The sequence below is a fragment of the Maylandia zebra genome, linkage group LG1 (assembly GCF_041146795.1).
Source record: "Maylandia zebra isolate NMK-2024a linkage group LG1, Mzebra_GT3a, whole genome shotgun sequence".
Taxonomy (NCBI): Eukaryota; Metazoa; Chordata; class Actinopteri; order Cichliformes; family Cichlidae; genus Maylandia; species Maylandia zebra.
The window spans coordinates 1432454-1447827 of record NC_135167.1 but is presented as its reverse complement, the minus strand read 5'-3'; the positions used below and the strand labels follow the sequence as shown (position 1 = coordinate 1447827).

At 46.2% G+C, this 15374-nt stretch overlaps 1 protein-coding gene across 5 annotated transcripts in view; it reads right to left on the bottom strand.

Annotated features, from left to right (window-relative positions):
- Positions 1-6223: 6223 nt before the first annotated feature.
- Positions 6224-15374, bottom strand: part of LOC101485023 (plakophilin-3) — a 24340-nt gene continuing 15189 nt past the window's right edge. For 4 of the 5 annotated variants that reach the window (XM_004565689.4, XM_004565692.5, XM_023154059.3 and 1 more), the window contains 7 exons: positions 15107-15215; positions 13909-14073; positions 12595-12768; positions 12360-12513; positions 12024-12219; positions 11687-11774; positions 6224-7317 (listed from right to left, as the gene is read on the bottom strand). In XM_004565689.4, the coding sequence (XP_004565746.2) occupies positions 7276-7317; positions 11687-11774; positions 12024-12219; positions 12360-12513; positions 12595-12768; positions 13909-14073; positions 15107-15215 (928 nt within the window). In that variant the 3' untranslated portion in view covers positions 6224-7275. The remainder of the gene's footprint in view (positions 7318-11686; positions 11775-12023; positions 12220-12359; positions 12514-12594; positions 12769-13908; positions 14074-15106; positions 15216-15374) is intronic. The other variant, XM_004565690.4, reaches the window with a different exon arrangement.

Below are 15374 nucleotides of genomic sequence, written 5' to 3'. Positions count from 1 at the left end.
AGGCAATGTTCCATGTCCTTTGAAGACTGAAGGAAATTTACTGATAATGTCTGAACTTCCTTCATGCCCTTGGTGTTCCAGTCTTTTGTCTTGTTTGGCTTCTTTCATGGCGTCAGTATTAATCTGATAGATCCTCTTTACTAGTCCCAAGTCCTCAGATGTTTTATCTCCTAAAAGTGACTCGTGTCCATCAGGCACGATGGTGAACAAAATGTTATGCTGTTTGCCTTTTGTTGTCACTTTAAGTCTGCATCCTCCTTTTGTTTGTATTGGCTGGTTATTGTAGGCCCTCAGCGGCGTGACTTTCTCTGTAAATCTTCTAGGCTTCTCAGTCAGTGCCTTGAAATCCTTCTCGTTGATCAAGTTAGCTTTGGCCCCTGTGTCAATTTTAAATGTTACCAATGTCCCATTGACTAACAGTGGAGCAGTCCATTTATCATCTGTGACTGAACTAACACTTTGGCCAGTGTTATGTCTTGAAGACTGTGCATTGACATCTTCTTCATGTGACACCATCTTAATGAAAAATGTTTCACTTAGATCATCACTGTCATCTGTGTCTTCCTGCACAGTGTGTACTTTTTGTCCCTTGTTTTTGGAGAGACACATTTTTGCATAATGGTTTTGTCCTTTACATTTTGCACATTTTTTCCCATATGCGGGACATTGTTTTGGTCTGTGTTTCTCTCCACATCTCTTGCAAGTGAACATTTCATTGTCACACGTTCTGTTTTTGTTGTCGTTGTTTTTGAATTTACTCCATGGCTTTCTTTTAATCGACACTGCATTCACTGCCTCATTTTCCTGTTGCGCTGCTCCTTGAACAGGCTCTCTAAACGTCAATACATGTTGTCGTGCTAGCTCACTGGCTTGACTTATCTTTATAGCACTTTCCAGCGTTAGTTCTGTTTCTCTCAACAGTTTCTCTCGGAGCTTCTTCTCATTAGTTCCAAACACTATTTGATCTCGTATCATAGAGTCTCTGAGATCACCAAAATTGCAGGACTGAGCTTTGATCTTGAGGTCTGTGAGAAAAGTATCAAATGACTCACCCTGATGCTGTAAGCGTGAGCGAAAGACGTATCTCTCGTATGTTTCATTTTTCTTTGACAGACAGTGCTCGTCAAATTTCTTCATGACTTCATCAAAGTTATCTTTGTCCTCGGGCTGAGCAAACACAAAAGTGTTGAAGACCTCTATTGCTTCTGTGCCGGCGATGGTGAGCAGCATGGCTATTTTCCTTTCATCTGCCCGTCGATCCACTCCAACAGCTGCAATATACAGTTTGAACTGCTGTTTGAAAGTCCTCCAACTTGCATCCACGTTTCCAGTCAGTTTCAACGGACTTGGCGGTTTTATTGCATCCATCTTGTTGCGTTGCTTCTTTTTCTTAACCCGTCTCCTGGTACCATGTAATGTTCTTATTCCTCTATGAATAAAACATCAAGAATTGCTCCTGGTGCTCGCTTCAGCTAGCTGTTTATTATTCTTTCTACCACGATAACTTCTTCTTCTACTCTGTATATGCCATTGATTACAGAGCGCCCCCTGTGGGTAGCTTCAACAATAGCAACTATCATTACAGCTGGTGATTTATTTCAGTGACGTCCTGGTCTCTGACTGAGGCCACAACGTCTCAGAACAAACACTCGGGCTCCGTGAGTCTCTACCGCGGTAAAGTGAGCCGTCATTTGTGAGCCGCGGTCAAGCCAGCCGCGTCTTATCCGCCGCATAAATTTCCTTGCGCTTTTACACCAGTCTTTACGGTAGCGCCTTTTCGCTTTATGTGCCGATTGAAAGCCTATACCCGCGCGCGCACACAAATTACAATGAAACAGCCCAATACAGTCAATACAATTATGGAAATTTCAGAAATTCATTAAAAATCATCCTGAGTAGTTGAGGTCCAACTTTCAACACATCCCTCCTCCGGGACACCTACTGTACCTGTGTGCCAAGTTTCATCTCAATCTGCTGCATCAATAATTGTTTAATATTGATGGATCAAAAGTGCTGCTGAGAGAGTCATGACAGGGACTATAAAGAGGCAGCATATTTGCTTGTCTTCACTGACTCGCTTTGAAATCCAGATTTTAATTTTGGAATATTAGGTGTACTTGTGGTTCCTATAGAATTTTAATGTTGAACAGGAATCAGAGTCTTCATCTCTCAGACCTCTCTTCTGTGGATGCAGCTCACATCATTCTGTACAATACGATAATTTTTAATTCTACAACTGTTTATAACCTGCATAGTTCACATTTCTGTATAGCTGTATATCTCATATTCTGTATAGTTTTTCATATTTATATCCTGTTCATAGCTTGTACTCACTACAGCCTGTACATACTTATAGTTATAGAATATTCACAACTTACTTCATACCGTGTACATTATAACATACCATAATAGACCCATTTCTGTAATATACTTACATACCTATATTATTGCTAATATATATTGTAATACATCTATTACAATATATACTTCTTGATGGATGCAAACTGCATTTCGTTGCCTTGTACCTGTGACATGTGCAATGACAATAAAGTCGAATTCTATTCTATATTAATTCAGAAGACAAACACCCGTCTCTGCTTTTGAGCTTAGAATTAAAACCCTCAGTTTTGACAAATAATACAGTTATAGTGGATCAGGTGACCCTGAATCTTCCCTTATTTGTGCTGCAATAAGCCTAGGCTCTTGCTGGCTTCCCATCATGTATGAATTTTTTCCTTCTTTGCTCGTTCTGTGTTTATACACCTCTCTGCATTTCATCATTAGTTAGTATGTATCTCTTGCACAGTGTATATGTTGTCCTATGGCTGTCTCTCCTTGAGCCTGTTTCTGCCAGATGTTTCTACCTCTTCAAATGGAGTTTTTCCTTCCCACTCACACTAAATGTTAGCTCATATGGGTACTTAAATTGTTGGGGTTTTCTTTGTATTATTGTTGTGTTTTTACCCAGCAACATAAAGTGTCTTTAGGTGACTGTTGTTGCGATTTGGTGCTGTATAAATAGAATAGAATAGAATAATGTACTTCAGACCGGGAGATTGGCAAAATGTATAAATAGGATGGCGATTAGGGGAATTGGAGACAGCTGTGTAACACAGCAGGGATACATTGGGAATAAGAAGACAGTGGAAGTAAGACTCAACACAAGAGACAAGAGGCCACCAAACTAAAACACAGACTAAGACACACGAGCTTGACACAGACAAAAGCATCAACAGACATGAAGACAAGACTGGCTTTAACACTAGAGTGTTTTCACAAGTCTTCCATCCACTTGTGGAACGCTGAAGAAGAACTACACTTAAAAGCAATATGGAACTGAAAACAAAAGAATACATAATGTAAAGATATCATCAAATAATCCAGGACTCACAAGCAATGATATGATGAACAGAACTATAAAGAACAAAGCTGAGAAATGCTTGGTAAACTGACCTAGGACTATGTCATCATGTCATTTTTTAATATCATAGTTAATGTGTCCTGATTTGTAGATAGTGCCATCTTACAAATACCAGGAAATCCAACTGGGTGACAAGCCAGAGTTGTCTGCCCACACACCCACTGACTAGAAAAAGGGTCCAGGACTCTTCAAGCTGGGATACAGGCATCAAAGAAAAAGATGTAAACGGATAGAAAGTCATCAGGAAGGCATAGTCTGTTGTTGCTGCTGCTGTCAGACTTTTTCATTCATCCACTTGTGTCAGACACATACTGAACAGGAATAAACATGACTCACTGCACTCTCACTTTGTATGCCACAATGTTTGCTTAGACACCTGTATGCTTATATTACATTAATGTTAAAACTTGTGCTCCTATGTCTATATATAAGTTTATTTTCATATATCTATATTAATCTATTTATAGCTCCATTCCCTCACTTCATTTTATACAATTGCTTTGTTCCTGCATGAGAGCTATTTAAAGTGGTTTCACACACAGTGCCTCCAGATGAATACAGAGTTTTGGACAGCAGAGGCTGGAGAGTGGTATTGCTCTCTGTGTGAAAAATAACTACTTATTTGAAATGAAGATGAATGTATGTTGTCAAGGCAAAAAAAAAGGGTTTTCTTTTAAACAGTACATTGCATAATGAGAGTTGGCAGTTCGTCTTGTAATTGGAAGGTTGCCGGTTTGAGCCCCGGCTCCCACAGTCTCGGTCGTTGTGTCCTTGGGCGAGACACTTCATCTAAAACCTACTGGTGATGGCCAGAGGGGCTTTTTTTGTTCTTTTCAGTACATTTTACTTCATGTTCATTTTCATTTTTATGATGTTTCTACTTTTACATAATTCCTCCCACATAGCATAATTGGTATGGCCTGGATCTGTCCCACACAATGTGCTGACACATGGCCTGCGTACCGCAAAGAATGACGGCCCTCTGGTGGCCCAGATCTGGTTTACCAGAGGTGGCCCACACATGCGCCAGCACAAGGCCAGTTGCAGACACACTGCTGGCCCTGTGCTGGCCCAGAACAGTTTCAGCTCTGGCCCCAGATGTCAGCCTAATGTGTGCCTTAGCCATGTAAGCCATGTAATAACAACATGTGCTGGAACATAATAGTGTAAAAGTAACATGACGAAACTCTGTTCAGACAGTGAATGGACTGATTCTTATACAGCGCTTTTTTACTCACCCATATTACTCAAAGTGCTCTATACAACATGTCACATTCACCCAATCAGGCCAAATGTGGCATGCCATCACATAAACAGTGCCATCTTACCATGCCAGAAGTCAGCCAGCAGTGCCGGCTTGACACCAGATCCAGGCAAGACCCGTCTGCTATGTGGGATGACTTGTTCTTTTGGCGTTTTAGTTGTGGATTATGTTTGGACTGTGTCTCTTGCCCTTTCAGTATTGTTTCCTTGTGCTTCTAAGTGTCCCTTTGTTTCTTTTTAGGTTATGTAGTATGGGTTAGAGATATTTTGTATGTTGTTTTTGTTTAATAAATCCGCCTTTTGGATTATTCCCTGATGTGCCTGAGTTCTGTTATTTAGTGTCACTTTGAAAGGACACACATCCAGCATTGACATATAATTGTTCTTTCAATTTTTGATAAAGATTACAGTGAATTGAGATGAAACTTGGCACACAGGTACAGTAGGTGTCCCGGAGGAGGGATGTGTTGAAAGTTGGACCTCAACTACTCAGGATGATTTTTAATGAATTTCTGAAATTTCCATAATTGTATTGACTGTATTGGGCTGTTTCATTTAAATTTGTGTGCGCGCGTGCGACTGTTCGCGCGCGGGTATAGGCTTTCAATCGGCATATAAAGCGAAAAGGCGCTACCGTACAGACTGGTGTAAAAGCGCAAGGAAATTTATGCGGCGGATAAGAGGCGGCTGGCTTGACCGCGGCTCACAAATGACGGCTCACTTTACCGCTGTGAGTCTCTGCAGGTGGACGGACGTCTAAACGCTTCTACTGGTGGAACCGTTCTGCTCTGTCAGTGTCTGATCCTCCCGTTAACTGTAACAGGCTGTGACTCATTCACGGGTGAAGGACGTCCTGCCCTAAACGGAACTATGACAACAAGCCCTTCTATCAAAAACACGTTGAACGTTTTCAGGAGAAGTGTTCACATCCTGAAATTTACAGTTTTGTTCTTTGTTCATTCGTTGCGGGTGAGCTCGAGGGCGCCCCCTATGGTGCAACACTCGCCCTGTGTTCCTCCTGTGCGCGGTTTTAACAGCAGGGGTAAAACCCACGTCGCGTCACGTGTGAAAATGCTTCTGTAGGTGAGACTGGTTATGTTTGCTAATGCTAATAATCACTGGGATTTATATCAGCTGCACGCAGAGTGAAGCAGCAGGGCTGAGATGCAGTAAACAGCACCACCTGTGGGTGGTGTCAGGAAACGACACACTCCATAAACATGCCCTCTATAGTGTGACTGTGATGTGGAGCACACTGACATGAATCACTGTGACTTTAGCAGCATAATGTTTCCATCTCAGGGAACTCTTGTTCCACTGTGGGTGGTCTCAGAGTGGACAGCTCCCACGCCGGCTGCTGTGCTGGATGTTCATACATGACCTGCTGGGGAAACACGATCGCAGATGTTTCTCACGGCGGGAATGAGCCGGGCGAGGCTGCGTTCTCTGGCCACGCCTCCTCAAAAACAATGTTTGCACTGTGCTCGTTTCAGCAGCAGCTTCTAACACGGCCGGTCGAATAAGAACCATCCAGAGAACTTCTGTTAATGCACAGTATTTATTGACACAGTTTAGAAACATCCACGCATTTGTTCGTTCATGGTTTACAAACCAACCAACCAGCCAACCAACCAGCAATCGTTGTTAATCTTCATTTCAGATACAGGAGTTAAAGTATTCACTTCAGTTTTATTACCTTTTATTAACAGTTAGAAAATGTTCCTACACACGAAATCATCACGTCTACATTTCGACCCTCTGTGCTTCCCTTTAACTCAACTCACACCTCTGCTGTGAGAAGCAGAAGTTGCAGAAATCGGTGAGCAAACCTCGCGTGATCTGCTCGCGGCTTTCCGACAAAATCATCCCAACAGCCGTCGCCCACGGAAACAAGTCAGGCTAAACTAAACCGAATCATCCTTTAACCTTTAAGCACGCCCCAGGACGCCGCTCACCTGCCAGAACGCACCTGTGAGACGTCGTTAGAGTCTGAAGATCTGACCTCTGACCTTTGGATTAAAAAAAGTAATGAGTGAGTGGTGACCTGCAGGTCTTAAACGGTGTGTTCACAACAAACGTGGAGCGTGATTACATACAAAGTTCATGCAATGAGGCAAGTTCATGCTGGGCGATACAAACGGGGGCGAATCTGCCTTCACACGGGAGAGCCGGGATTCTCCTCCAGCGCCACGTGGACGCCGACTGAACCATCGGCATCACAGGGGTGAATGCTCCGGTTTCCACGGTGACTGCAGTCACATGAGGTGAAACCTTCATGTTTGATGTGAACACACCCTAAAAGACACACATGTGCATCAATATTTACAACGGTAAGTGAACGCATCGGCAACCAAAGCTAAACTCTACGAGCACCGCACGTAACGCGAACACGTCCAAGGCGTGGAGTCGGACTCTGACGTGTGTCCGTGTCGAGCTTCCCGTCAGACTCTCTGCGGCTGAGCGAACGCACAGCTGCCAAAGGCCACGTGCGTTTGCGTGGCTCGGGGTCACTATCGCCTTCCTGGAAGTCGGTCGCAGTCACATAACGGGTTCGGTCAACTTCGTCTTGGTCCCGAGGTCAAACGCTGAGCCTAGAAGGATCCGTCTGCGAAGTCTCGTTTGCCGAATCCTTTCTGGAAAAAGACACAAACAGAAACTCACCCAGTGTCCCCACAGAGCGACTCGACCGTCATCATCATCGTTCGTAATACAAAAAACGTCCCAGTTTTACTTTGGATGTTTGCATGATTTCACCCGCTGCCCCCTGCTGGACACCAGCCTGCAGATGTTTGTCTCACACTCAGCTCACTTTTATTTACACAGCAACAGTCGCCTCAAGGCGCTGTAAGGTCGACCCTACAATAATACATACAGAGAAAAACCCAACAATCACATGACCCCCTATGAGCAGCACTTTGGCGACCAGCCTCAGGGAGGGGCGGGGCCATCTGCTGCGACCGGCTGGAGTGAGCGGGCTGGCACCGCTCGTCTTCACATCCACAGATTATCAGCGGGATTCAACTCTCTGCAGGCCGCTCGGTGAAGCTCACTTTGGTGTTTGGGGCGCAGCCTCGCCCTCCTTTCTTTGAACCCAAGCAGCGTCTCCCGGTCTGCAGGATGTTCCTCAGGCTGTCCTCAGCATACTTCAGTCTGTGTTTTAGTCTTGTGCTTCCTGGTGTGCAGCCTCTGTGCAGGTGATGTCACTACATCGGCTCAGTGAAGTTAGTGTTTAGACTCTCACTGGTTTTCTCTCCAAGCCTCTGAAATCTTTGCTTCCTGTCTCTGCAGGCTTCTTCTGTGAGCACCGATTGTTTCTCTCAAGTCTGGACTTTTGTTTTTAGCCTGATGTTTTCTCAGTGACAGCTCAAACCCCGCTGAAGTCTTTTATTCTGAAGAGAACCCTCAGCTTCCACTGGAGCATTACAGAGTGAAAGCACATCACTGCACAGCAGTGGTTTGAGCTGTGCTCCAATAAAAGCTCAGTGTCTCAGAGGGTAACAGTAATAATAACACGGACTCTGGTCATGTTTAGAAATCATTCTGTAATTTGTGCTAAAACAAAATGATTTATGTTTGATGAAGAAAACGCTGTGATTAAAAGAATCTTTGGAGGAGGGTACAACTCAGTCCTGCTCTGCCCTCTAGTGGGCGACTACGTGCCCACACCTACCCACCCAACACAGCTGATGTCGCAACAGAGACACACCCACAGTTTACAGCATGAATTCCTCTTTTTTTACCGCGTACGAGTACAAATACTTAAAGTACTTCAGTGTAGGGTGAGCAGAACACGCGAGTACTACAGGAGCTTTTAGAGGAAATGAAGAATAAGCAGCAGGTCCAGAGTAGAGTACGACTAACACTGAGCCGATCAGGCGGTAAGATCCTGCAGTGCAGCTTAAAAATCATCAAAGGAGTGATGAAAGATGCTGCAACCGTGAATCGTTAAAAGATGAAGTGTCTGAAGACGCAGCTCAGTGGAATTACAGCCTGTAGCTCACTCCACAGGCCGTCGCTCCACTGCTGCAGCGCCGTGCAGGGCGGGTCCCTGCGTCGCCCACAGACAGACGCCCACACGAAGCCTCGCTGTGTGATGGTGAAATGTCCCTCGGACCTCAGAACTCACAGACCTACAAACGTCAGCCCACAGCAGCTTCGGCCCACAGCAGCTTCCCCACAGCAGCTTCATCCCACAGCAGCTTCAGCCCACAGCAGCTTCATCCCACAGCAGCTTCCCCACAGCAGCTTCAGCCCACAGCAGCTTCCCCACAGCAGCTTCAGCCCACAGCAGCTTCCCCACAGCAGCTTCAGCCCACAGCAGCTTCAGCCCACAGCAGCTTCCCCACAGCAGCTTCAGCCCACAGCAGCTTCCCCACAGCAGCTTCAGCCCACAGCAGCTTCAGTCCACAGCAGCTTCCCCACAGCAGCTTCAGCCCACAGCAGCTTCAGTCCACAGCAGCTTCCCCACAGCAGCTTCAGCCCACAGCAGCTTCAGTCCACAGCAGCTTCCCCACAGCAGCTTCAGCCCACAGCAGCTTCAGCCCACAGCAGCTTCAGCCCACAGCAGCTTCAGTCCACAGCAGCACTATTATAAGCGATGTGGAGAGGAGCAGCTTCTGAGGGCTCTGTGATCTATCAGGAATTTTGAGCGTTATCCTGACGTGGACATCGGCACAATGCCATGCAGCCGTGCACGGTGTACTTTTGAAGGACTGGAAGTTTAGATTTTCTGTCATAAACTAAAGTGTCTGTGTGTGTCCCTGTGTGTGTCCCTGTGTGTGTCCCTGTGTGTGTCACTGAACTTTAGCTGTGCTCCAGGTTCCTCTGCAGCCGTCTCCTGGTCGCCTGCTGCAGGCTCAGAAGAATGAAGGAGCCCATGTATCTGTCAGCCTTCATCAGGCGCTCGGAGCCGTTTCCACAGCGCAGCACCATAAACTCAGAGAAGTTGCACAATAAACGGAGCCTGGGCTATAAAAGCTGGGCCGCCACACTCAGCGTTACCTAACAAAGCTGTTTGTCGACAGTTTGACTGCAGAGAAAAAGTTTCACCATCTGTAAACCAGAAATATTCATCCTGTCATTTTGTTTCTGCACAGTTGTGTTCCAGATGTGTTATCTGCACAACTGGGTTTGTGTGAAAGTGCAGGGAGATAAAGGCCTGGGTTTGTTTGTGCTGCGCGGATTTACGGGAGGAGGACCGCCAAGTTCACCTCAGCAGAGACACAGAGGCGAACCCAAAATGTCTGAGCCAGATTCTCCACATTCCTGCTGCAGCTCAGCAGACACGAGGAAAGGATTCTCACAGCAGGAGCGGGTGGGGGGTCTGCTAATGCCTCCACAGAAGGAGGGGAGGCTACAGACAGACTCGCATTTAGCTTTTCATCATCATCATCATGTGGTGTTCTGGGGCAGAGTGAGCCCCTGCCAGCCCAATCATTAACAAGTTTAATTTCATTTTTAGTTCAGAGACGGAGTTTAGCAAGTCTCCAGTCTGACTGCTGCTTACTTCAGAGAAAATATTTGCTTTTGCAGAACTTCCAGATAAGCACGTCCACAGACTAATGAGGGCCAGGCTCGGGTGCAGAGCAGAGGAGGGAGGCAGCGAGGAAGAGGAGTTACGAGAAGTGGAGGTCAAGTGAGATAAAAAACAGATGCAGCCAGATGCAGACGAGAAAACCATCTGGTGGAAACAAACGGAGCACAATGACAGCCCACGCCCACAGCTTCTCCCCAGCTCAGGCTGCAGGAAATAAAACAGCAGGATGGGTTCAGGCTCTTTGACTTAAACATAGCTGCAACCAGAAATGTGACAAAGGCTCCCAAAGTCACCACAAGCACGCCGCCTCCGTCTTCACCTCGACGACACGTTTGAGACCCGTCCTGTTCGCCCTCACTCTGCTGCTTCAGCCTTTGAGGATGAAGACGCAGAGAGAGAAACCTGGTGAATGTGGTGCTGGTTTGTTTTTGGCACAGCGGCTCGCTGCTTGTGCCAAAGCGAGTCCCGCTGCCGCGTCCTCACACACACGTGATCCTGATGCGTTATTGTCACACTCGTAAGCGGTGCGCGCTTGATGTCTCTGCATTATCGCTCAATCATCCAGGTAAGGAAATCCAAACAGGCTGATTCTGTTCATCTGGATGTTTGCAGCTGACTGCAGGTTTCCAACCTTATAAACAGGACATTTACACAATGACTGAAACAATGGCCTACGAGGTCATGACCATTAACATGTAAATTGACCAATTGGCCATGAGTCCCGTTCACAGAGAGTTGGGGAACGGCTGCAATCACAGCATTGTAAGATGGTGACAGATGTACCCTTAGGCCCCCTCCTCGATTCAGAGATGGTCTCCTTGACTCCGCCCTCAAACCAGCGTTCCCCCCTGTCCAGGATGTGTACTTCCTCATCACTGAGTCCTGATGCTCCTGATGCTCCTGACACATAAGGGCTCACTAAAGGTTTTCAGGCAGCAGCTGTCCTTCTTCTCGTCTTTAGGAGCCTTCAGGCTGATCAACAGTCTCTGGTTGCTGATCAATGGTGTGTTTGTCAGCCTGGCTACAGAGCTGAAGAGAAACCTGGGGTTGTTCTTATTTTCTTCAATCAGTGATGAATAGTAAGATGTTCTGGCTTTGCGGAGGGCTTTCTTATAAAGCAGCAAACTATTTCTCCAGGCTAAATGATGATCCTCTAAATCTGTGACACGCCATTTCCTCTCCAGCTTACGAGTCATCTGCTTTAGGGTGCGTGTTTGAGAATTATACCACGGAGTCAGGTACTTCTGATTTGTCACAGGAGCTACAGTCGTACGCAGTGAGGAGGTCAAATGATTGACAAGATAAGATAACAGCAGGTGACTTATATCCTCAAACTCAGTTGCAGCACTTTCAGAAAAACATCTACTGTGACGAAATCTACTCCCCGCTGCTGGAAATAATTAGCGGGTGAATCAACAGAGAGTGTGTTCTGGATGAAGCATGTGAAGATTACACATGAAACTCACCAGTCTGTAGTCTCTGTGCAGCTTCTTGTACTGGAACATGTTGCAGAGGACGGTCGAGGCTGCTCGGGCAGCTTTTTGACTCCCGGAGCTAAAAGTGAAGGACAGCAGAGAGTGAGAGAGGACAGGAGGACTAATGAGGCGGAAATACCAGAGCAGCAGGGACGAGCTTCATCACAAACATGTCCCGCAGTGTGAAGGAAAGGTTATAACAGACATGTGAAGTCCTAAACAGGAAACAAAGGTCGCAGAGGGGTCACAGCTTTGTTTCAGCGGAAACATGAAGAGTCTAAAGAGAAATGGCGGCAGAGCCGGCGACCATCAGCGTGACTACACGTACCTGCTGTCGTGGGACGTCTTGATGCCCACCAGTTTGGGGATGCCGTTGAAGTGACAGACGTCGCGGGCTGCCGAGGAGCTGCAGGTGACCAGGTGGTTGAGGGCTCCGCAGAGGTTGACCACCACGTCGCTGGATGGCATTTTCTGCAGGCCGTCTGCGGGAAGCTTGGACACCAGAAGCCCCACCATGTTCTTAGCTGCCACGACACAGAAGAAGGACTTGAATAAGAAAGACTCTGGAGCGGACCTGGACCTTGGGGTCCAGAGAACGGGAAAAAGGCGGATGCACTGAAGCCCCTTAAAAGCAGAGCTGCACCTGTCCCAGCAAGGCTCTTACCCATGTGCTGTTTGTCGGTGGCGTGCCGGGCCAGATTTCTCAGCAGGCCGCTCAGAGGCCTGAGCTCCGTGTCGCTGATGGTGTCCAGCCGGTCCAGGAGGATGGGAAGCATCCGCTCCTTCTCTATAATCACCATGCTCAGCACGGACGCCCACTAACAGAGAGGAGCAAAGGTCACGTGAGCCTGCAGAGACCGCACCTCGCATTAAAGCTGACGATCGGGATGAGGCGTTACCCTGGCATCTCCCGCGGTGATGTTCTGCAGGGCTCCGATGGCGGCCTCGCGGCTGCAGGAACTGTAGTCGCTGTTCTGCAGGATGAGCTTGTAGAGCCCCACCACCTTCGGGTGCCACAGCCACTCGGACCCTTTAGGCTGAGACAGGGTGGGCAGGTTCTGGTGATTCTGCTGCTGGCGAAGAGAGAAATCAAGTACAAATACAGAATTTGGGGTCAAAAGTAGCAAAAATATATAAAACAAAAAGTTGATTTATTCAAATAATTCATAATTGAAGAAAATCTGCTGAGTGTAAACTCAACGTAAAACTAAACCAAACCAAACTAAACCAAACCATGCTAAACCAAACCATGCTAAAGTAAACCAAGCCAAGCTAAGCTAAGCTAAACTAAACCATGCTAAACCAAACCAAACTAAACCAAGCTAAGCTAAGCTAAGCTAAACAAAACTAAACTAAACCAAAAGAAACTAAACCAAACTAAGCTAAACCAAACTAAGCTAAACCAAGCTAAGCTAAACCAAAAGAAACTAAACCAAACTAAGCTAAACCAAGCTAAGCTAAGCTAAACTAAACTAAACCATGCTAAACCAAACCAAACTAAACCAAGCTAAGCTAAGCTAAGCTAAGCTAAACAAAACTAAACTAAACCAAAAGAAACTAAACCAAACTAAGCTAAACCAAGCTAAGCTAAACCAAACTAAGCTAAGCTAAGCTAAACTAAACCAAAAGAAACTAAACCAAGCTAAGCTAAACTAAACTAAGCTAAACCAAGCTAAGCTAAACCAGGCTAAGCTAAACCAAGCTAAGCTAAACTAAACTAAACCAGACTAAGCTAAACCAAGCTAAACCAAACTAAACCAAGCTAAGCTAAACTAAACTAAACCAAAAGAAACTAAACCAGACTAAGCTAAACCAAGCTAATTAAACCAAGCTAAACTAAACTAAACCAGACTAAGCTAAACCAGACTAAACAAACCTAACATTAAACGAAACTACTTTCATGAGTTACAGTAGCACTTGTTTGCAGACTTTGTACTAAATTGATAAACTGTGAGAATCAAGTTGAGTCGTTCAATAAAAACAAAGATTGTTATGAATTTATCTTTCAGGCGCTCGTGTGATTAAACTGCTTACGTCTGTCTGCTGCTGTTTTCCAGTTTCACATTTAAGTTAGATTTTAAACGAACACATTACTATGAAATCTAGCAGACCGTAGCTACTCTAATGTGCAGAAGGTTTTGGAGGTGATGGGGATCCAGACACAGAGCACCACACGGGTGGATAACACCAGCACCCTCTCCTCCTGCTCGTACCTCCACGTTCTTCTTGCTGTACAGAGTGAAGCAGCCGATGGTCTCGATCTCTCTGTTGGCAGAAGCTCTCGACGGGCCCTCGAGGCGGAGCTGGACTGAGGGGGGAAGCTCCGAGTACAGCTGATAGGACAGATTTCTCATCACGCACAGGGAGTTCTCCAAACCCTGAACACGCAGACAGGAAATAAAAAATGGATATCAGTTAAAAGAGCGACCGAAACAAACGGGCTCAAAGCAGCGAGTCTTAGTCACCGTGCCGACTCTGATGAGCTTCAGACACTAAAAGCACAGAAAGAAGTCTGAACCCTTTTCACACGCGACCCAAACCACCGCACCATTAATAACGTGGAGAGTCGCCACCATCGAAAACTGGGAATGACTGAGGATTCTGTCGCCCTCGTCCTTGAAGCTCGCACATCGCGATATCCCGTTTCAGTCGCTCCCACCCCCGCTCTGACCCGAGGACAGACAAAATCTATTTTTATTAACCAGCTGTTTTCTTTCTCCCAGCCTTCTTTATGATGCACTGCTGCAGTTTTACATCTTTGCACTTTTTAACAACAGCACAGAGACGATTTCAGAGGAATAACTGGAATACTGGCCACACTAAAAATAGAACAAAGACATACAGGAAATGTCTTCAGTTTTATTCATTTAGCGACACATTCCAGCACAACCAGCCCGAGGACACTTTGGGAAATCCGTTGAGTGGGACGGCGGTGAGTCAGCGACTTCCTGACAAACACCAGTCCAGACTGCACCAGGCCCACTCGTCACTTTAGTAGGTGAAACTAAGAGCTGAGAGTAAAATCAGCCTGATACTAACGCAGCAGCGAACACAATGAAGACGAGCAGATGATCTCGAAGGTCGGCCAAAGTGAACTCTGGTTTTGGTTTCTATCGACCGGCTCTCAGATCTGTGGGATCACTCCTCGTTTATACAAGTTTAGAAGTAAAGCCTCTACAGTCATGCACAGTTCAGAGTCCTGATGCTGAAACTGTGACGCGAGGCAGCGATGAATCAGAGCAAACGTGCACTCTTTACACTCCAGGTTAACCTCAGTGAGACTTGAGCTGGTTACTGTTCTGCTGTAAATGACAAACCACGTCTCCGGCGTCTGTGGTTTGTGCTCACGGCTCCAGACGTTTTAAAGCGCCTGCACTCAGACATCATTATCCACGCGCCTCTGTGGCTCACCTTCTCGTCGCCCTGTTCTTCCTGCTGGATGTAGGTCACCAGAGAGTCCACGAGGCTGGGCATTTCTCTCATCTTCTGCCTCGTTCTCTCGTTCACGGAGCTCAGGTTCCTGTCGGAGCAACACAGACGGAGACATTCAACCGGACCAAATCCTTCACTTACATCAAACATTACTACAATGAAACAAAGGCAGCTGCTGCTCTGTGCGACTGCATTATGTGACGTTACTTTAAATAAACATCCATTCAGTTCATCTTTTATTTCCTTG